The sequence below is a fragment of the Protobothrops mucrosquamatus genome, unplaced genomic scaffold, assembly GCF_001527695.2.
Source record: "Protobothrops mucrosquamatus isolate PMUCROS unplaced genomic scaffold, P.Mucros_1.0 scaffold383, whole genome shotgun sequence".
NCBI classification, from domain to species: domain Eukaryota; kingdom Metazoa; phylum Chordata; class Lepidosauria; order Squamata; family Viperidae; genus Protobothrops; species Protobothrops mucrosquamatus.
Genome location: NW_015386715.1, coordinates 338,861 through 362,765, shown reverse-complemented (window position 1 = coordinate 362,765; position 23,905 = coordinate 338,861). Strand labels below are relative to the sequence as shown.

The window sequence follows — 23,905 nt, the reverse complement described above, 5'->3', positions numbered from 1 at the left end:
TAAAGTTTCAGGGGATTTTTAAGGATAATTTTAATTGATCGGCCTGTTTAAATATTTCTTTTTAATTCGGCTTTTAATTATTGTATTTGTATTGTAGTTTTTATGAGGCTGTTAGCCGCCCTGAGTCCCATGAGGAGAAGGGCGGGGTATAAATTAAATTATAAATAAATAAATAAATAAATAAATAAATAAATAAATAAATAAAATAAAATAACGAAAAATGGTATTTTTAATAAAATGGATTATATCTGAAAACTGCAATCAGTGTCCGTTCTAAGAATATAGAAGAATTTAAATATAAATGAGGATTCTTTGGTATTCTCTGAGCTTGGTTGTTTTCTTGTAAACATTTCATTATCCAAACTAGATAATAACATCAGTGCAGATGATGCCGCTGATGATGTTACCTAGTTTGGGTAAAGAAACATCTGGAAGAAAACACCAAACTCAGAGAGCACCAAGGAACCCTCATTTCAACTCTTGAGTTAAATATAAATGCCAGTAATATTTGAAAGCAATGGCGTAATCTAAAGCTCCTGAGGTATTTTAAATATAAAAAAGCATTTTCCCCTCAATTACTGTAATCCACTTTTGAATTACCAGTAATTATTAGTAATTATTATTATTAGTAATTATTATAAGGTATCAGAATTTTAAAAGCCTTAATATTAGAACTAACATCGGATTAACATTTAATAAATTTTGTAAGATTTGGCATGCATATTCTGAACTCTACTTCTAACCAGATTTAACTCCTTTCTTTAAAAATGCTAAAATCTAAGACTTATAGCCAGCAGTATAAGCAGGCTTCTCTTCACTTGAACTACAGGATCCTTCTCCTACCCTTCAACCCGATGAATCTATTCTAAGAATTCCCAAATCTGAAGCAAATTTGAAGGGACCCAGGAGCTGGTTGTTTTTTTTTAATGCCATGATCTATACTTTTTTCAGCCTGCAAAGGGACATGAGGATGACATAGTAACTCCTGTAGTAAAAACATTCAATTTTAGAAACAAATAAACTTGGAAAGGAGCCTTTTTTGTTAAAAGTTTATTTTTGTTCAAAATTTTATTTTTTCCAGATTAAACAACAGTCATAATAACAATTATGTGTAGATCTTATAGGCCATACCCTAGAATGAAAATTCCCAGAACTATTAACTATTAACTACAGAAGTCTTAAAAATGACTGTATTTGAGTTTTAACCTTTTATTCATGGATGTTTTAATGGATGTCTTGAACCTTCCAGTATTCTCCCGCTTCTTGTAATTTGCCAATTTTGAATGTATTTGTTTTGAAATATAGAAAACTGCCTTGAGCCTTTTAAAATAACAGCGTATATTTCAAATAAATTAAAAAGTGCTATATTCAGGAATTGAAAACTCTGTAATTGGGGAACAAAAATGGACTGCTAAGAAAAGTTTGATAGGAGAATTCAGGTCCCTAAAGAACTTCTCCTGAAGTGGGCAGTTTGCTCTTGGCTAACATCAGAGCATGAAAAAAGAGAATGCTTTCCTACTGAAATGAAGATTAATAAAATTAATAATAGTTCTGCAGCGATGGCTTAGAATGGCTGTCATGTTTGTGTTCCCACTTGAAAACAATCTGGCGTATATTTGCAGCAAGTGGAAGGGTTTGATGGTGCTTACAAAAACATCCAAGGACTAGAGCAGTGACCTCCAACTAATGAAACAGAATGAATTTTTACCTGCTCCAGCAAAGAAGAAACATGAACCAAAAAAGAGGAAACAACTTTGCATAGGAGAAATAAAAGCAAAATCCTAACAGATTATCAGCCAGAAATACTCTGAGAGACATAAAAGGTGAAATATGGTTTCCTGAAGGACTGAAGAAAGAGCACTGTACTCTTTAAGATCATAAGAAGAGTTGTTGAAGTTGAGACTGACTACAAGGAAGCAAATCTCTGCCAAACAGAAACAAACTTTGGTAACAAAGGTCCAAATTTATTGCAGTATATCAAACACACACACACTGTTTTTCCCTTTGGTCTCTGTGCAACTGTCCCCTTTTTTTAATCATCCAAGGATTTTTTGTTGCTGTTTTAAAAGCGATTAATCACTCGCACACAAACACAAATGTGCACATGTGTACACATATCATATACAATCATAAAGGGGAGAAATATTTACCAAGATTGGATTCATCTGGAGTTGAAAGCCTTAGATTTGGAAGATAGGTATTGCATACATTTTAATAATGCTTATAATTTTATTTTTGTCTACCTTTCCACACTGGTGGGAAATACACAATAGAATACAAAATAACAGAGTTGGAAGGGACGTTGGAGGTCTTCTAGTCCAACCTCCTGCTCAAGCACAAAACCCTATAGCATTTCAGACAAATGGCTATCCGATCTCTTCTTTAAAACCTCCAATGTTGGAGCACTCAAAACTTCTGGAGGCAAGTCATTCCCCTGATTAATTGTTCTAACTGTCAGGAAAATTCTCCTTAGTTCTAGGTTGCTTCACTCCTTGATTAGTTTCCATCCATTGTTTTTTGTCCTGTCTTCAGGTGCTTTAGAGAATAGGTTGACTCCCTCTTCTTTGTGGCAGCCCCTTAAGATATTGGAACATTACTATCATGTCACCCCTAATTCTTATTTTCATTCAATCAGACATATACAGTTATTGCAACCATCCACCATATGTTTTAGTCTCCAGCTCCCTAATCATCTTTGTTGCTCTTCTCTGCACTCTTTCTAGAATCTCAATATCTTTTTTTGTATTGTGGTGACTAAAACTACACACAATATTTCACATATAGTCTTACCAAAGCAGTATAAAGCGTTCAAGTAAATAAATATGGTGTATCTTTTCTCTGAATCTCCTAAAATTGAGCAAAATCACCTTTCCTTTTATAACAGATGGAATTAACATGCTTTAAACTAACTAGATCTTACTTTTTTTAGAAGGTATTGCCATATCCGGGAGAGCAACTAGTTATCCTGGAAAAACAACGTGCTTTAACAAACATCAGAATCAATTTAAAACAAATCCTGGAAGCTATTTTTCCCCAAAAAAGCTATGCATATAAAAAAAAGGCTCTCCAAAATGTTAAAATATAATTATAGAAATAATACTATATTGTTGTCCTGCTACACAGAAACTATCACTAGCTACTTCAGGCCTCTATTGCTCGTAATTTTCCTTTCTCCAACAAATTTGGTAGCGTCCACCGATTTTAAATGACACCTCCTTCATCATAGTTGACATTGTACAATTAAAAAAAATATAGAAAATTGTGCTCACAGATGCCTAAAACATCCAACTAGTTTCGGGTTGTCATTTAAAAAACAATCAAAACAAGTAGTAAAATCTTGTTCCTTTTAGATTCTAATAACTGAAATCCTGTAGAGTTCTAGTGAACAATTCACTGCAGGGGTTGTCAGGTCAATTCAGTTGAATTTACCTTACTAAATGTTCGTACACTGTAGTTTTCCGCCTGTAACAATAGCTTTAGAGAAGTCTAAGAGCAATACTTTAAAAGGTTTCTTTAAAAATCAACAATAATTTGCTTGAAGATAGCAATTCTATTCCATTAACATTCAAAACCACTGTAGGTTTTAAAATAAAAATGTAGTCTACCAATTCTACTTTTTCTGGCAACCAGCACCACCCTCATAGTTCCTAAGTAGTTTAATGGGTTAATTTAGTAAGCAGCAGTTTGGGAGCCAGATTTAATGAGTAATGCCTGTCATTTTTTAAGCTTTAACTGTGCCATTAGACCTATTCACTTAAAAGGAAAGGCCTGACATTCTTTTAACCATTATCACACCCTTTGAACTAACCTTGATTGGAAGATTTCTTAAATGTCTTGATGTACTTTTGCTGCGTTTCCGTTCTTATTATGGACTGTAATCTAAACAAGTTAAGGAACAGGCAAGCAATAGAAATACAGAAGCCTGTCAAAGAAGGGAATGCAATATTCACAATAACAGTATTATAAAATAAAGTCAGTAGCCATTCAAGTTGCTTTCTTTAACATAGTTTACAGTATACAGGGAAGACTGGTTTATAATTAAGTGATAAATATCTTCAAATCTAGCAGACAGACAGATTTCTCCAACAGCTTGAATTTCTAAATATGTGCCAGCTGGATTTGTATGCAACACTAAGAAAAATTATTTAAAATAATTTTGGATTATTTTGAGCAAGTAAGCATGTTGATGCATATATCCTGCTAGAATAAGTTGTACAAAAAGCAAGGAAAAAAACAACTATGTTTTGTTTCTCTTTATATGACGATATTCCTGATTGGTTTTCTACTAGACCAAATTCTAAAGCCAAAATTTGCTCTTGGATTCCAATTCAATTAAATGCAGTCATAATGTATTAGCAACAGGACTTCCTTAAAAATCACATCTAAAATTCCTATATTAATAATAGACAATTGCTTTTTCAACTCTGATAGATTATTTTTGTCTAGATTATCAACTTTATTCAAAAACATTTCATTTATATTTAGACCCAAGTGCCTTTTAGTAGCTTAAGAATCACAAACTTTAGAGGTAAGCCTTGAGTATCAGTACAAAATTCCAGAAAATTCAATTTTTGACAACCAAACATATGTTTATATAACATGCCAAGTCACAAATATGTTGGGGGGGGACGCTAATGAGTTGTGTGAACCAAGCCAGAATATTTAATTATGGTTCTGTCTCATGCAAACAAACCAGAAAGTAAAACACAGTTAAATAAATCATGGTTAGGTATCTGGTTTGAAGACAGCCTATATGTATGCCAAGATTCCACCAGAACTAAGTAGAATAAAAATAAATGAATCCTACAGTATCATAGAAATGAATAAGCCGAGTGGGGAGGGTGTTGGTGTTGGTTTGTGAGTTGAGTGATAAATTGCCTTCCAGGTGATCTATGTCAGACCTACATTTTATCACCCAACTGGAATAAGAGCAGCAATAACTCTACTACGCAATATCTTTCAACAGTTATTTCCAGATATATTTATGGCAAAGTAAACACGGTTAAGAGAGTCACTTCTCATTAAGCAGAGTTGATCTATTAGAATGCACATCTGCCCCAGAGGATAGTAGGAGGTCTTATTAGAAAGTCCTCGTGAAATGCTCCAAGCTGGAGAGACAGAAAGAGAAGGGAAAAAGAGACAAACAAGCCCTGTTGAGGGAAGAGGGAAGGGCCTTGAGGGAAAGGAGGGAGAATCACTACCAAGGCAACGGTCACATAAAAGGGGACTGAGTCCAAGACAAGAATGCACCATGAATAAACATCTCACACAAGGCTTTTCCTAGTTCACATGAAGATAAAGGAAAGAGGGTGAAGCACATTCAGCCTTGCAAGATTCTATTACTGTAGCTTTACAATAAAAATAATACTGAACTACATGGCATTGATTTCTTACTCTGGTCTACTTACGGTAGAAGGAGCAACAGGCCAGCTGTCAATTATATTATTATTCCAGTACGAAAATATATGGAGATAAATCTATGTGTGATGTGATATTTTTATGATAAATGCTTATATATTTGCCAAGTTTGACTAAAGCAACAATCATTTCCACAGAGTTACACCTGCCACACTGGTATCCACCACTCTAAGTTGCTAACTCAATGCTAGTATTAAATACTAGAATTGAGAACTATGTTATGTAACATTATCCCTTGAGATATAAATTACTTCGTATTAAGTTAAATCTCAAAAGTACTTTAAATGCTCTAAACTTGCTATTTTAAAAACTAAGGAATAAAGGACTAATCATAAAATAAATGAACTTTTTAATAAGCATGAAAAGCTTTCCCCACCAGAAGGAAAAAACATTTTCCCAAGAGACCTGTCATGTTAAAGCAGTAGTCAATAGCGGCATGCAATCAGTAAACAAATTCAGCTCTGTGAAAAAAAGAACTACATCAACGTTTAGTGGTTGCAATTTAGATTATTCTAGCGTGTAATACTTTAATTGTATAAAACAAAGCTGGTGTCACAAACACAAAAGAACTTCTTGCAAAGCAAGCACCACAAGTAATTTTTATGCTGCCACTGAAGGCTGACAAGTGATGAGCACTTTGTTCAAATTTATACACTTATGCATCTAAGGCAACAGGTGGCTGGTAAAAAGAAACACTAAAAAAAGGATTTTTAACCCTTTAAAAGGTATGTTTTTATAACATGATTTATTCAATCGTCTACTTCCACTACAGAAAAATGCTAAACAGTCAGGTGATAGATTTAGAATATAAGGCAAAATTGCTTCAAATGAAACCAACACATATCTGTCACAATTCAATGCTGAAATAAAAAAAGAATTAATGGAGTTGGAATTCATAATATGCATAATAAAGTAAAAATGTAATATTGTGGGCAAGAACATTTGTATTCACATGCATATATATATATAATATGTGTGAGAAAAAGGGAGCAGACACAAGAAATTAGACCATAGGCAATTTAACTAAATAAGTCAGGAAATGTTAAGGTGCCTTGAATGTTTTACCAATAACAACTTGAAACATACCTCCTTAAAATAATTTACTTTAATTTTGGCTTGTCAATATATAAAAAAAATGTTGGTTTTTAAACTAATTAGAGTCCAGCAACCTTAAAGACTCTTACCTTCATTCCCATAGATAAAAATCAGTCATATTCCTTCTTAGTGTACACTTTCTACTTTTTCCTATTTATAAAAAACTGTCATAAAATTTAATTTATTTAGATCAAAAAAGGGTAATTTGCCTGTTTCTAATTTCACTGAAAATTGGTTCACAGAAAAACTACCTAATGTGCAGTCAAATATTTCCTTAATAGAATTTCACCATGACATATTGTTGTTGTTTTTAATAATCAGGAATCAAAATTGCGTAGTTGGTATATAAAGCCAGATTGTGACAATATGGGTGACTTGCAGACAAGTGATCATTTGGAGATATTTCCAGGCTTCTGTTATTTGTATCTCAAATCTCATTTGTTCGGGATTATCAACATCACAGAGGACTGCTATACTAAGTACATAGAAAGCAAATAAGATTCTTGTTAAAAAAAAAAAAAAGCATTGTGTATTTTTGCTGAATTCAGTGAAGAAATTTAAAGATAAAAGGCTGAGAAAGTACATTCTTGAAATTGACACTGATGACACTGAATAGAGAATGATTTCCCCCCACAAAGAAAAGGAACACTCAGGCAGACAAAAATATCCATGCAGTCTCTAGCTTCCCAGTTTGATAATCTAGGATTTCTAAAACCAGCTAAAAATATCACCAACCAAAAATGGTGCATGTGACACACTTGTGTGTGTGTTTACATTATTTGTCTGAAACTTCCATCCAATTTAGGGCAGAGCCAAAACAACACTCCCCCCCATATTAACTGAATTAGTAACTACTGAAAACTAGTTGCCTATACAGCATCTCGTTTATAAAGCTAACTGATCCCCTATCTGCATTCTCTCCCACTAACAAACATACTATGCACAAGCAAATACACAAATATATTCCCCTTTCTCCTTCCAGCAGAAACAGGGGAAAAAAAGACAGAAACCAGATCTGACATAGGGTAGCAACAGGGAATAGCTGAACTGGGAAGGAAAATTAAGAGAAATTGGGGAGGAACATTATATCTCTAAGTCAAAGGGTCTTAAAAAATTTTTCCCTTAGGCCCTCTTCCCACTTTTAAAAATGTAACTCATACAAATACACACAAATACTCCTAAAAATGTAACTCATACAAACAAAAGTTCTTTTTGGATCCCTTTTGTATGAGTTACATTTATTAGTATTTACCCTATTAAAACTGGGGGCTTCTCACAATTGTTTGATGGAATTTTAATACTGTATTATTTTTTAACATCGGCTGGCAAATAATTTTGATTCAGTGCATCCCTGAGTGAGTCTTGGGGGAACCCAGGGGTCCTAGGGCCACACTTTGAGAAACATTGATCTAGATCAGTGATGGCGAACCTTTTAGAGACTGAGTGCCCAAACTGCAACCCAAAACCCACTTATGCATCATCGAGTGCCGGGTGGGTGTGGCCCATTGGCTGGGTGTGGCCAATTGGGTGAGCGTGGCTGCGGTGGTAACGGCGGAGGCCTAAAGTGAAAAGGTTTTATAAAACCCAGCTGAAGGCCTAGGACTGGGGCGACGGCGCGCGTGCCCACAGAGAGGGCTCTGAGTGCCGCCTCTGGCACCTGTGCCATAGCTTCGCCACCACTGATCTAGATGAGGAGGGAGGGAGGGAGGGAGGGAGGGAGGGAGGAAGGAAGGAAGGAAGGAAGGAAGGAAGGAAGGAAGGAAGGAAGGAAGGAAGGGGCAAGCATTGGTTCAGGCAATGCAAAAAATAGTTAAAATTCACTGAGCAAGTAGCCCCTCAGATATTAGCAACAAGTTTTCTATGCAGAGAGCAGATATTCATGCCTTCAGGTTTTCAACGTTATATTTTATTCCCATCAAATATATGATTACTTTCCCTGCCCCAAGAGAAAATATATTATCTTATTATTGAGAAAATGTAGGTAAGTACAATGTGCAGCCTTTTAATCGTTTTAGAAACATCATCCCATAAATATAGCTTGGAAGAGTCCTTGCTAACTGTCAATTTCTTTTTTGACATGAACTGTCAGCTATAATAACATCAACTATTTTGGATACACTTTGTATTTTCATTTCCAGTGAGGAAAATAAATAAATAAATCCATCAGACATTTTAAGAAATTTTGAAATATGCATTACATTCATCTCAAATATCAGTCCATGCATTTATGCATATATGTGAGAATGCATGTACATGCATGCCTACATGGGCAAGATTTTGATTTATTCCAATTCACTCTGCCCATTACAATACTCCACCAAATGTTCTAGGCCTTTCCTTGGGACTTCTTCAATCTCAGAATCGATTTTTCAGGCTAAGAATTTTCAGTGTATTAGTACTTTATTAAATATAATCCATACAAAGTCATCTCTAGATATCAGTACTGATCTACTATTCTAGTTTCCCCGTTGCCTAATATTAAAAATTTTATTAGAGTCTTGCAAAATACATGTATTTGATAATATTATAATCCAAAAGACAAAACCTTAGGGGCAGGATCTTTATTGTTTGGCAGCAGTGTTCTCAGACTTTCTTTCCCTTTTTATAACATTGTGTAATAGTCTTGGGAAAATTCCATATTTGCTACAAATCACATATATACAGAATGAGTGAGAAAATAAAAATGTCCCAGTAGATAATTGGGATTAATATCATACAGTCACCTAAAAATAACTAGAAATATTCCCATGGAACTAGAAGTCACAACTAAAACATTAACAATAATAAAAGGAAATTCAATTTCCCAAACAAGAGGAAATTACAGCAATCCAATCCTCCCCCCTCCAGCCATTGATGGAACCACCAAGTTTTCATCAGCTTCCTAAAAGCCAGACGGGCCAATCACGCTTCAGGATGAGTGCTACTCTAGGAAGGATAGGAGGGCAGCGACCGGTGGTTGGGATTCAGCCGGTTCGCACCAGTTCGGCAGAACCGGTAGCTAATTCTTTGTTGCCCAGGCCCAGAATGGACTTCCGGAAGCGGCATCCACACAGAGAACCGGTTGTTCACATATTTGAATCCCACCACTGGCAGCAACAGAAAAGATGTGATTATACCTGAAGATTACAGTTCTCTAAATGAGAGGACACAGACCTTATTAGGCACAATAAGGTTACACAAAGAAAACAGTCCTGCAGAAGATATCCAGGCCCTGAACCATGCAAGGCTTTAAATGTGACAATCAGCACCTTGAATTGCACCTGTTAGCCAAATGGCAGCCAGCGTAGCTTTTAAAGTTAAGATATGATATGGGTTCTGGGTACAACCATCACTAACCAAGCCAAATTCTGGAGCAGTTGTAGCTTCTAGAATATTCTTCATGGCCAGCCCTCTGTAGAGTACAATGCAACGGTCCAATCAATAAGTGACTTGGGCACAGTGGTGTGCTGCTAAATGTTTAAGAACCAGCTTTGCTACTATCACAGAACACCTGCAGAACACCCGATTTGCTACTGTCACACAACATCTGCAGAACATCCGATTCTCAGGATAGATATCAAGGCTTACCTCTGTTGTCAACCAGTTCACAAAATTCCAGAAAATGTATCAATCAGCGCTTGCAAACTGGTTCAGACCATCACTGCCTAGATGTGAATAACAGAGAATAAGGGCTGCTGTCCCCCCCCCCCAAAAAAAGTTGCAATTGATGCACTAGATGGAGCTGAGCCAAAATCAAAGCCCATTGCAAATTTTCTGTTGACAAATATTAGCTGAAAAAAGAATCTCAGACCTTATGAAATCACTAATATAGTGTCCTTCAACCTGCAGACGGTTTTATCTATATAGTCAGTGAGAGCTGACTGGCTTGATAGCACATAACCAATCAATATAGTGTCTTTGCATCTCTCCTAACTAAGAATTAGCACCTGTGCAATTCCAAGTACAGGTGATCCTTGACTTACAACCATTCGTTTAGTGACTGTTCAAAGTTACAACGGCGCAGAAAAAAGTGATCTCATGACCAGTTTTCNAGGGAGGGAGGAAGGAAGGAAGGAAGGAAGGAAGGAAGGAAGGAAGGAAGGAAGGAAGGAAGGAAGGAAGGAAGGAAGGGGCAAGCATTGGTTCAGGCAATGCAAAAAATAGTTAAAATTCACTGAGCAAGCAGCCCCTCAGATATTAGCAACAAGTTTTCTATGCAGAGAGCAGATATTCATGCCTTCAAGTTTTCAACGTTATATTTTATTCCCAGCAAATATATGATTATTTTCCCTGCCCCAAGAGAAAATATATTATCTTATTATTGAGAAAATGTGGGTAAGTACAATGTGCAGCCTTTTAATCGTTTTAGAAACATCATCCCATAAATATAGCTTGGAAGATCCTTGCTAACTGTCAATTTCTTTTTTGACATGAACTGTCAGTTATAATAACATCAACTATTTTGGATACAGTTTGTATTTTCATTTCCAGTGAGGGAAATAAATAAATAAATCCATCAGACATTTTAAGAAATTTTGAAATATGCATTACATTCATCTCAAATATCAGTCCACGCACTTATGCATATATGTGAGAATGCATGTACATGCATGCCTACATGGGCAAGAGTTTGATTTATTCCAATTCACTCTGCCCATTACAATACTCCACCAAATGTTCTAGGCCTTTCCTTGGGACTTCTTCAATCTCAGAATCGATTTTTCAGGCTAAGAATTTTCAGTGTATCAGTACTTTATTAAATATAATCCATACAAAGACATCTCTAGATATCTGTACTGATCTACTATTCTAGTTTCCCCATTGCCTAATATTAAAAATTTTATTAGAGTCTTGCAAAATTCATGTATTTGATAATATTATAATCCAAAAGACAAAACCTTAGGGGCAGGATCTTTATTGTTTGGCAGCAGTGTTCTCAGACTTTCTTTCCCTTTTTATAACTTTGTGATAGTCTTGGGAAAATTTCATATTTGCTACAAATCACATATATACAGAATGAGTGAGAAAATAAATTAATTCCGATTAATATCATACAGTCACCTAAAAATAACTAGAAATATTCCCATGGAACTAGAAGTCACAACTAAAACATTAACAATAATAAAAGGAAACCCAATTTCCCAAACAAGAGGAAATTACAGCAATCCAATCCTCCCCCCTCCAGCCATTGATGGAACCTCCACGTTTTCACCAGCTTCCTAAAAGCCAGAAGGACCAATCACGCTTCAGGATGAGTGCTACTCTAGGAAGGATGGGAGGGCAGCGACCAGTGGTTGGGATTCAGCCGGTTCACACCAGTTCGGCAGAACCGGTAGCTAATTCTTTGTTGCCCAGGGCCAGAATGGACTTCCGGAAGTGGCATCCACACAGAGAACCGGTTGTTCACATATTTGAATCCCACCACTGGCAGCGACAGAAAAGATGTGATTACACCTAAAGATTACAGTTCTCTAATTGAGAGGACACAGACCTTATTAGGCAGGCAAAGGTTACACAAAGAAGACAGTCCTGCAGAAGATATCCAGGCCCTGAACCATGCAAGGCTTTAAATGTGACAATCAGCACCTTGAATTGCACCTGTTAGCCAAATGGCAGCCAGCGTAGCTTTTAAAGTTAAGATATGATATGGGTTCTAGGTACAACCATCACTAACCAAGCCAAATTCTGGAGCAGTTGTAGCTTCTAGAATATTCTTCATGGCCAGCCCTCTGTAGAGTACAATGCAACAGTCCAATCATTAAGTGACTTGGGCACAGTGGTGTGCTGCTAAATGTTTAAGAACCAGCTTTGCTACTATCACAGAACACCTGCAGAACACCCGATTTGCTACTGTCACACAACATCTGCAGAACATCCGATTCTCAGGATAGATATCAAGGCTTACCTCTGTTGTCAACCAGTTCACAAAATTCCAGAAAATGTATCAATCAGCGCTTGCAAACTGGTTCAGACCATCACTGCCTAGATGTGAATAACAGAGAATAAGGGCTGCTGTCCCCCCCCAAAAAAAGTTGCAATTGATGCACTAGATGGAGCTGAGCCAAAATCAAAGCCCATTGCAAATTTTCTGTTGACAAATATTAGCTGAAAAAAGAATCTCAGACCTTATGAAATCACTAATATAGTGTCCTTCAACCTGCAGACAGTTTTATCTATATAGTCAGTGAGAGCTGACTGGCTTGATAGCACATAACCAATCAATATAGTGTCTTTGCATCTCTCCTAACTAAGAATTAGCACCTGTGCAATTCCAAGTACAGGTGATCCTTGACTTACAACCATTCGTTTAGTGACTGTTCAAAGTTACAACGGCGCAGAAAAAAGTGATCTCATGACCAGTTTTCACACTTATGACTGTTGCAGCGTCCCCACATTTGTGTGATTGAAATTTGGGCACTTGGGCACGTATTTATGTAGCTGCACTGTCCTGGGATCATGTGATCACCATTTGTAAATCTTCCCAGCAGCTTCCAACCACTAAAGTCAACAGGGGAAGCCAGATTTGCTTAATGACCACATGATTCACTTAACAACTGCCATGATTCACTTAACAGCTATGGCAAAAAGAGATCGTAAAATGGAGCAAAAAATCACTTAACCAACTGCGTTGCTTAGTAATGGAAAGTCTGGGCTCAGTTGCATCATGAGTTAAGGACTACTTGTAATGGAATTACCTTTCTAAGGTATGGGTCCCACAAGGCTGGAAACCAGGAGACTTTGAGTTCTTAGGCATGAAAAATGGCTGAGCGACTCTGAACCAGTCACTCTCTCTCAAGCCCAACTCACTTCACAGGGTTGTTATTGTGGAAAAATAGAGAAAGGAAGTATCAGGTGTGTTCACTGCCTTGATTTCCATGGATGCTGTTCATTTAAAATCAACAATAAAAGTTCTGCACTGGCTCCCCATTTCATCTTGCCGAGATTTCTAAGTTGCAGAATTTGCTTTATGTAATATCCCTTTAAAATTAAAATTTAGAAAATTACTGTATTCCTGTATATATTTTAAATAGAAAGGTTTTCTGCATTAAAATTATTTTCAGTTATTAGTAAGCTAACCTACATTTAAGTATTTTATATTTTTAAAAAACTGAAATAGTTTTCTGATTATTGAAGTAAAAAAATCAATGTACACATACCAAACTATTTTTAAAATAATAATAATATAGTACTCAATATTCAATATCTATCAGAACAGAAAGCCTGTAACCATAATTACTAAAACTAAAGGTAAAAGCAAAGATAACAAAACACACATTAATGATGTCAACAAACAGATAAATTACAAAAAAAGACATTGTTTAAAAAAATGTGGGGGATCCTATTATGGTCACTTCCGTTTTTCCAAGATCAGTTCTTTTCTGTCAATGCACAACTACTACTAGGGACCAAATCTTATTTACAAAAAAGTAAAAAAAAAATTTTTCAAAAGATGCCATTAGATTCATATGATCATGCACAGAAAGCACAGTCAAAACATCTACTGATTTTTCAAAATGCATCCAACTGCTATGGTTTAGCTATCTACCCTGACTTCCACTTTAAGAATGTTAAATTTGAAAATCCAATTCAAAAAAATCATTCATGGAATAGTAATTCTTCCTAGGAAAACATATTTTATTCCTTTAGTATTTTGGTGCAGCTTATTTAAAAATATTGATCTAACATTTGAAATAGTGACAAAAATTATCCTTTTGCTCTGTTGACAAACTCCCTTATTTCTAGCCAACTGTGTCAGATTCCTAAGTTTTGTTAAATCTATAAATTGCTAAAAGACCATTCCAATACGGATCTTTTCTGATTTTTCTATTTTATAAGTACAGAGGTAGCAATAGCAATAGCATTTAGGCTTCTATACCACCCCATAGCGTTTTACAGCATTCTCTGGGTGGTTACCATGTCAGCATTCTTTGAAACAATTTGGGTTCTCATTTTACTGACTTGAGAAAGATGGAAGCCTGAATCAACCTTGAGCACTGTCCGGATTGAACTCCAGGCTGTGGTCAGAATTAGCCTGCAATACTGCGCTTTTACCACTGCACCACTATGGCTCCTGGTACTCAATGCTCAATATTTCTTAATCTAAATTCCATGCACACATAGAAGATATTTCAAGTTCTGGTCACCATTTCTATCTCCAAAATATTCCACACCATTGCTATTACTCATACCTTACTTTTTATTTTCCACACCTAAAGTTGTTTAAAATAGTTTGCTACCACAGTCCTATAACAGGCTTCCAACTGTTTCTAACAGAAAGAAGAATGGGAAAATGGGAAAGGAGGAAAAAAAACAGTCAACAGTCATCTCCTATCTCACAGAATGGCTCTATGCCAATCCTGAATCAGCGGTGGAGTGGTAGAGATGACAATTCAGATAGGAGGAAAAATAGATAGGAGGAAAAAGGAAAGAATTCTTTATTATTCTCACAATTGTTGTTGCCTTCACTGGGCCAGAACTTTTTCATTCCTCTTCTAAGTTATTTCAGAATCTCTCAACTCTGACAGCTGAGAAAATATAACAAGCACATTTGCTGTATGGCTCATGCTCTGGTAATTTAAACCCTTTGAAAACATGCTATGCCAGCCATGTGCCTATCTCAGAACAGTAAGAGTTTTTCCAATGTTAAAACAGATGTTCCAATGTTAAAACCTACCTGGTTATAACCTCTTACAATTCACTGAAAGAGAAACAAACTTGAAACTACAATAGTTCTAATACTTAATAGTGCTCTATTTTTCATTTTGCAACAAAAAAATCTTTTGTAGGTAACAAAGCTTTTACATTACCAGCTGTTATATATCCTGCATTAAAACATCCAGCTTTCTTTTGGCTGCAAATATTATCCTAATTCACTGATCCTTAAAAAGTTTTGATCAATCCCCCTTTTCCTGATCTCAAATAACAACATTACTTTCCACAAAACTGTCTTAGCAACAGTAGTTCCAAACTGGATCCTTGTCTCGCAAACATGCAAGTACAAATTACAAATTATTGTACTTGCATATTACCTCAGGATATGCCCAAATTAACCTCTTGGCACGCTCTTCTTCCTCAAATCAGATAGTGATAGTAACATTTATGCCATGCCCAAAGAAAGTAATTCCTCGGCATGGGGCAAGCAAGAGGTATGAAATATTTGGCAGTACCCAAATCGTGTTCAAATTCAAGTTCTACTGTTATTTGTATCCTGCTAACCTTCAGCTGCTACTCCACATCATCTATCCTTTGAAAAAGTAAGTGTCTGGCCTTTTCATATCCCAGGATAAGAAGGAACCCAGCTGAAAGACCATAAGACGCCAGCTTGGATTCTATAGCACACCGCCAGCTTGAAACTCCTACATGCTGGTACATCTTAAATTCATCTCCAAGCAAATGTTGACATCTAAACTCCAAATTTCTGGAGTGAGTTCAAATGCAATAAAGGTGTCAAAGCCTAAGTACAGCTGCACAAAGGAAAACTGCACATGCTGAGGGAAGGAGAGGTGGCTCTGGCTTTGTTCACTCAAATGCTGGTGCAATGAAGTGTAGCGACACAAGCATCATCACATATCTCTCCCTCCTGCAAGCAGTTTCCAGCAATATCTATCAGCAGGGATGATTTCTACTTTTTTTTTTTTTGAGATCACAAGAATGTAACATGGGAAGAGAACTTGCCAAGAGGCAGGTGGGAGATATGGCAATTACAGTATCCAAGTCTTATTAAATGGCTTTTGAAAACTGCAATGTGTACTGTATTGCAAGTTTTAAAAAATAAAATTATCTCAATGGCCTTAAATAAGATTGGGGACCGCAATCATGAAAAAATATATTACATATTTGCTAATATTGCATGGACCCAAAACATGAGCTATTTTGAATGTTTTTTACAAAAGCAGTGGAGGTAGTGCTTAACTTATGACCGGTCGCTTAGAGATTGTTCAATGTTATAGCACTTAGCACCCAGATTTGAAGTTCTGACTCCCCCACACACACCTTGCAGGCATGACCACATTTTGGGCTAGCACACATTTACAGCTGATTGTAGTGTTCTGTGGACATGTGACTGCAATTTTCACTGTTTTTAAGAAACTGGCATTTACTGCCCATGTCTGCCAAAAGAAACATCCAATAGCGAACAAATCTGTTCACTTAATGATGGTGACATTTGCTTAACAACCACCACCACAAAAAAGCCATAAAATTGGGCCTGGTCATGTGATGACTCACTTTACCACCATCACAATTTACAACTGAAACCGCAGATTCAATTATGGTTGTAAGTTGAGGACTGCATTCATACTATAATGTAATAATGTAATAATGTAATAATGTAATAATGTAATAATAATAATAATAATAATAATAATAATTAATAACTGAATAAGATACAGAATGACAGCTGACCCTAGTGTTCCATATGCTATTATGCTAAATTAAAAATTGTACCAAAAATCATTCTGAGTAAATCAAATGCCTTCTGGAAAAAATGCCGGCAAATACCTTAAAAGATGAGCCAATCCATAACATAGGTATTTTTCATGTTTCAAAGAGGGGAAAAAACAGCCATTGACCCTTTCAGGGGGTCTGCAAAGTCAAATAAATATTTTAGAAGTACTCACATTTCTAATATAGTAAATATAAATTGATATAATTCGCACAAACCAAAGCCCTTTGGGGTCCTCCCTCAATCGTTTTTAGGAATGTGCAGATAGCCCTCCACTTACAATCACAATTAAGCCCAAAATTTCCATTGCTAAGTGAGGCACTTGCTAAGTGAATTTTGCTCCATTTTACGACCTTCCTTGCCACAACTGTTAAGTGAATCACAGCAGTTGTTAAAACTAGTTACACGGCTGTTAAGTGAATTGGGCTTCCCCATTGACTTTGCTTTTCAGAAAGTCGCAAAAGGTATCACATGACGCCAGGGACATTGCAACAGTCATAAATACATGCCAGCTGCCAAGCGTCCTAATTTTGATCATGTGACCATGGGGGTGTTGCAATGGCTGTAAGCGTGGAAAAACAGTTATAAGTCACTTTTTTCAGTACCGCTGTAACTTCAAAGGGTCACTAAACAAATGGTTGTAAGTCAAGGACTACCTGTAGAGTAAAGGAGTTCTCTGAAACCAAAATGTTCGAAAATTATTGTTTGATACAATATACATAATTGTTGAAGTTTCTTGAAAGATTAAGAAAAGCTATAAAAGTCTAAATGTATCTTTGATTCAGGTTAGAGAAACAAAAGAAACAAAACTACTTTATTCTGATTAGAATAAAAGTCTGCATTCTTTTCTTTAACCTATATGTCTTTTAAATTAAAATAAAAAACAAAGTACAAATATAAATGCAATATAAAGAAGAGTGCTAATGTTGCCCCTTCAGCTGCCCTGAAGAAAATAAAATCATTGTCACAAAGAAGAGGAGGCTCAAGTTATTTTCCAAAGCACCTGAAAACAAGACAAGAAGCAATGGATGGAAACTAATCAAGGAGAGAAGCAACCTGGAATTAAGGAGAAACTTCCTTATTCATAGGCCCCAGGTTGTGCGAGTTGCAAAGAAAGTTTCCAACTCCATCTCCTTGAGTACGGGTTCCCCACAGGGCTGTGTCCTGAGTCAGCTACTGTTCACCTTGATGACCCACGACTGCTGTGCCAAATCTGCTACGAATCATATTGTGAAGTATGAAGACAACACGGCAGTGGTGGATCTTACCCAGGATGACAATGAAGATGCTTATAGGGAAGAGGTGAAGGCTCTGGTGGCCTGGTGCAATAAAAGTAACCTGGTTTTCAATGTTGATAAAACAAAGGAGATCATTTTAGATTTTAGAAAGAGCTGGCATAGTCATACTCCACTCAGTATCAAGGATGCAGCCATACAGGTGGTCAACAGTATTAAGTATCTGGGGGTGCAGATAACTAACAATCTGAATTGGTCTCTCCACACGTCATCCTTAGTGAAGCATGCAAACCAGTGTCTGCATTTCCTGCGTCGGATCTTTCTCCTTCTGTCCTGGCCACTTTTTACAGAGGCACGATTGAAAGCATTTTAATAAACTGCGTCACTGTCTGGTTTGGTGGCAGCAGTGCCTCAGATAGAAAGTCCATACAGAGATTGGTAAGCCGAGAAGATCATAGGAAGCTCGCTTCCTGCTTATAAGCGCTATGTGCTTAGAGTTCAAAGCATTGTTAGAAACCCCACACACCCACTTTACGGTCTGTTTCTGTCGCTCCCCTCTAGGAGGAGGTTTCGAAGTATTTCTAGCAGGACTACCCAATTCTGTAATAGCTTTGTTCCCTATGCCATCCGTCTGGTAAACTCGCAAGATTCGTTTTTTCTCGCCATGCACATCTATACATAACCCAAACTAGACTGTTGTTTTTCTGTGTCATATAATATATGTGGGTATATGCACAATTCTATATTTATTTATTTATTTATTTATGTATGTATGTCATATTTATGTAGTGTATATCGGAGGTGGTGACCCTTTGAGAACTGAATGCAACAAAATTTCATTTTAATGTATGCCGTTAAGTGTACATTCAAAATGACAATAAAATTATTATTCTATTCTATTCTATTCTATTCTATTCTATTCTATTCTATTCTATTCTCAGTGAAGACAATTAACTAGTGGAACAGCTTTCCGTCAGAAGTTGTGGGTGCTTCATCACTGGAGGTTGGCTGGACAGTCACTTGTCTGAAATGGTGTAGGGTATCCTGCTTGAGCACAGGGTTGGACTAGAAGACCTCCAAGGTCTTCCAGCTCTGTTCTGATTGAATTGTTTACTAATTAATGTTTTTCCTCAAGCTTGCTTTCTGAAGCAGGACCAATCAAAACTAAATCTGAAGTAGGTTCCCCACAAGGGGGGTTGGAGTAGACGACCTCCAAGATCTCTTCCAACTTCTGTTATTCTGTAGTATGCCAACAGTGTGGAAACAACTGGTGGATGGGGCTCATCTATCACAAATGGAAATACTCTAACTTTCTCTTCAATTAATCTACTCTGGAACAAAATTGAGAGACATTGTGACAATGGGAGCAAAGGACCCCCAGCGCATACAGAGAAGTTTATCAATGTAATTTTAAATATGACACACCGCCTCAGATAAATTATGAATGGGAATAGGGATCTTCTTAACAAGTTTCAGTCTGAAAACACGCATCTACTGAAGTATTATATAATAAATTACAAAGGATTTTATCTAGTAACAGAAAGGAATAATAAGAATGTACACAATACAGTAATTAAAACCTTAAATTGCTTACGAAGTAGATGAAAGATTCCATCACAAGCGCTAATATGCGACAAAAAGGCATTTCCTAGTCCCTGTCCAGCATGGGCTCCTTTCACAAGTCCAGCAATATCCACCACATTCAGAAAGGCTGGAATTTTGCTAAAGGGAAACATTTAAAATATTAGTCATTAACAATATATGGCCATGTTACTATAAACTAGAAATTATCTACAATATACACAGAAGAATATAAAGTAGTAGTTGCCTATAAAGCATCCATCGACTTTGCAGCATCAAACTGTTACATGGTACCAACTATCCTCAGTATTTTTTTAAAAAAAACTTTAAAAAAACCAAATTTCAGAGGATGGCCTACTGATATCATCATTAGGTTTTCTCTCTTACCTGATGAAAAGCATATAAAATATTCATAAATAGATTATCCCCCAAAATATATATATATTATTTTTAGCAGTAGTGAACTCACACTGATGGTGCTCACTACTTGAAAAAGATACCTCCAAGGTGTACTTATCTACAGTGTAAATATGCTGAGCAATAAATTAAGAAGACAGTAAAGAAACAAAACATATATACCATTTGAAATCATTGTTATACCCAATGTTTCTAAATCAAGCAGTGTGTCCTTCCTACAACGGTTTTTAATATAATTTTTATTGAAAAAAATTTTAACTCAAAAATATACAAGTATTAACAAACAGACAAAAAAAATAAGAAAGAATAGTGAATAAGTAAGATAGAAAATATGAAAAGAAATAGAAAAGATTAGAAAGAAGCAGCTTTCTATCTTTTTGATAGTAGTTACAAATGAAATTTTATTTTATCCTCTCTAAGGTTTCATCTTAATTTCCTCTTTATATAAACTATGTTTTCTAATCTTCAAACCTATAAATCACAAGTTCATTTTTCTCTTTTTTCAACAAAAAGTCCACAAGGGGTTTCCAGTTACTGATTTATGAAGCTATTGATCAAACAAGTTAATTTTACCATCTCTGTTATTTCTGTCATCTTCTTCTCTATTGTAGATATTTCAGAGCCTTTTCACTTGTGCGTATAATAGTCTCACAGCAATAATCATATATAAAATAATATTCCATAGCTCTTTTCTAACCGGCTATTCATAAATGCGAGCAAGAAAAGTTCTGATTCCAGTTGAATGCTGATATTTAAAATTCTCGTATCTTGTACAATATGTATCTGAACACAGAAATTTCTGGCTTTTTTACAAATTCACCAGGCACTATAAAATGACCCTTCATGTTGTTCATATATCGTTATACGTTCGAGACAATTTTTCTGGAATCATATACCGAAAGTACAACATTTTACAAAAATTACCTTTCAGGTTATAGCATGAATTTCCCACAACTATAAGATTGTTATAATTTAGAGGGGAGACAGAAACTGAGCATAAAGTTTGTGGTATTACATAGAATCTCATGCATGCCAATGATGCAATATTTGTAAGCCACCTAGAGTCATCTCTGGACAAGATGGAGGGCATATAATTTTTTATAAATGCATGTATGTGTTGCGTGGATGTATATATGTATATATATGTCTGTGCATGAATGTGTGTGTGTGTGTACGTGTATGTGTTTGTGTATGTATATGTGTATAAAAAGCAGAATAGGGTGGAGAAAAAACAGATGCGATGTTGATGTGATTTTACAATAGTTGAGTCTAATCAGGTATGGTTCTCCTGCTCTCTGTTCCTTGCTAAACTGTCCTTATGTTTTAAATCAGCATTAATTATAAACAAACCCTTTAATTGAGTAATTGCTTTAAAAATGCAATTATTTGTTTACAATTTCAATAAAGAATAATAATGCATAGGAAAATTAGCAATTTTCAACTGAAGCAAAAGAGAAAAGAAAACCCTCAGGGGTTTTCTCACGCCCTCAAAAGATAAAATTAGTTTCGAAATTTGCCTTACTTCTTAACAGAACATTTTTCATTAACCGTTATCAGTGAGTCATTTACTCACACACAAATTTATATCTATGTATGGGTATAAGAGTTTCTCAAATATATTACTCTTGAAAAATAATCCATGTTTTAAAATATCTTAGATAATAAAGACACCATTATAAAACCTTTAACGTTCCCAATATAAAGTTGCAGAATTTAAACCTATTAAATAGCAATACTGAGAAAGGTAGGTTTTTAACCAGAAACAAACATACTTCACATATTTACCTTGGAGGCTTATGGTACTGGCAGAGAAATTCATATCGATCATCTGGCACAGGTACTCGGCTCTCATTTGGATCAATAGTGCAGAAAGGAAAGTTTTCTGCTGCAGCTTGGCTCTTGGTTAATACATTGAAAAACGTAGATTTCCTTTAAAAGAAAAAGTGTTGCCATATTTGACACTGGTCACACATTAAATGACATATGAAGGACATATCACCACTATGGCTGTGCAGTTATTCAAGATCAGTCAGAAAGGGATTTGAAGGATGCTGAGTCTCAAACATACAGTAGTATCTGTCCTGACTCCGTAAACCGACTGTATGATCCCAGGAAGTGACATGGCTGCCTTAAGAAGTAGAGGATGTGGATAATGTTTATGTTTTCATGTGATCCAAAGCACTTTCATGTCTTCAAAATCCACAGTATTACACAGGACTGATTATTACTGAGTACTGAACACCACAAACATCTTTTTTAAGTGTCAGGATTTTGCATTTCTTTTGCACAGAATGATGAGAACTTTAAAAAAAGGATTTCCATATTTCTACAAAAAACCTTTTCTAATTTGTTTGAACCACTGTAATATATTTCTAGTTTCTGACAGATCTCTTAGCAGCTCCCTAAAAAAATTAGCATAAATCCCATTTTCAAGATACATGTTTGAATGCATGCTTCAAATTTCACATTTGGTAGAAGAAATATTTATGATTAAATCCAGTCTTCAAACAGCTATGTACAAAATAGTCAGATTTTATTCATCACATCGGAACAGCCATGGCAAATTAGCTCTAAAAATTTTTTTTGATAGTGACACATCAGATGCCATTCAAATGCTATAGATGAGCCTAGAAGTTATCTCACATTCCCATTTTATTTTGCAGCATCTGGCCATCAGTAATATTGACCATGAAGTTGTTGTGGGATTTTTTTTTTTTTAGAAAACCAGCATTGAGGCTAAAGCAATTATTTTTGAAATAAAAAATAATTAGAAAGGTATGCTGAAAGTTCAGAGTGTAGTGGTGAAAGTGCTGGGCCAGGATGGGAAAACTGATACCTAAGTCTGTACAGTTTATAGAGTGATTTTCAGTCAGTCACTGTCATTCAACTCTATATTCCCCACATGTAGTATATTACATACACTTTGACAAAAATGGGATATAGATATAAGCAATAAATAAATAAATCATAACAAGGCAGAGTTTCTGAGAATTCTGGGTTAACACAAATGAATCACTATTCTACTATACCCAATTCAACCACTCCTATTTTGTTCCTCCTACTAGTAAGAACAGCTTAACAAAGTATGGACAACGTGTTATTATCCAACCTTGGATCTGACATGTCTCTCCAAAACAATCAGAAGCAAAACAACAAATCATAACTTCCAACTTTATGAAAGAATAAAATAAAGTGTAAGATAAATATTTATTTTTTATTTATATAGTACAACTTAAAGCAGCATTCATAGTGCTTCCTTGGCCTGAAAGAAGGTGGCTTTGTTTATAGCACTTAGACTTATATACTGCTTCACGGTGCTTTACAGCCCTAAGCGGTTTACAGAATCAGCCTATTGTCCCCAACAATCTGGGTCCTCATTTTACTGACCTCAGAAGGATGGAAGGCTGAGTCAATCTTGAGCCAGTGAGAGTTAAAACTGCTGGCAGAATTAGCCTGCGATAAGCATTCTAAACATTGTGCCACCACGGTTTATGCTCAAAGTGACCCAGCCATCTTCCTTACTTAAGGAAGAACTTAAAGGAGTCTCCCAGTTCATCAGCCCTACTAAATAGACCAGGCCAGAAAATAAAACTCCACAGAAAAGGCTAAAACTACTTTTATAAAAGTATAAAAATCAGAATCTTCCAAGTCTGAATGTGCTGCACTTACTTCTCCTTCTCAACCTTTTTTATTTATTAGATTTTTATCCTGCCTTTATTACTTTATAGGTAATTCA

General features: G+C 35.8%; 1 protein-coding gene across 1 annotated transcript in view; it reads right to left on the bottom strand.

Moving 5' to 3' along the window:
• Positions 1 to 23,905, bottom strand: part of OLA1 (Obg like ATPase 1) — a 92,716-nt gene that overhangs the window by 65,563 nt on the left and 3,248 nt on the right. Inside the window, exons 2-3 of the mRNA XM_015815900.1 lie at positions 21,955 to 22,098; positions 19,766 to 19,893 (exon numbers count right to left, since the gene is read on the bottom strand). Coding sequence (XP_015671386.1) covers positions 19,766 to 19,893; positions 21,955 to 22,098 — 272 coding nt within the window. The remainder of the gene's footprint in view (positions 1 to 19,765; positions 19,894 to 21,954; positions 22,099 to 23,905) is intronic.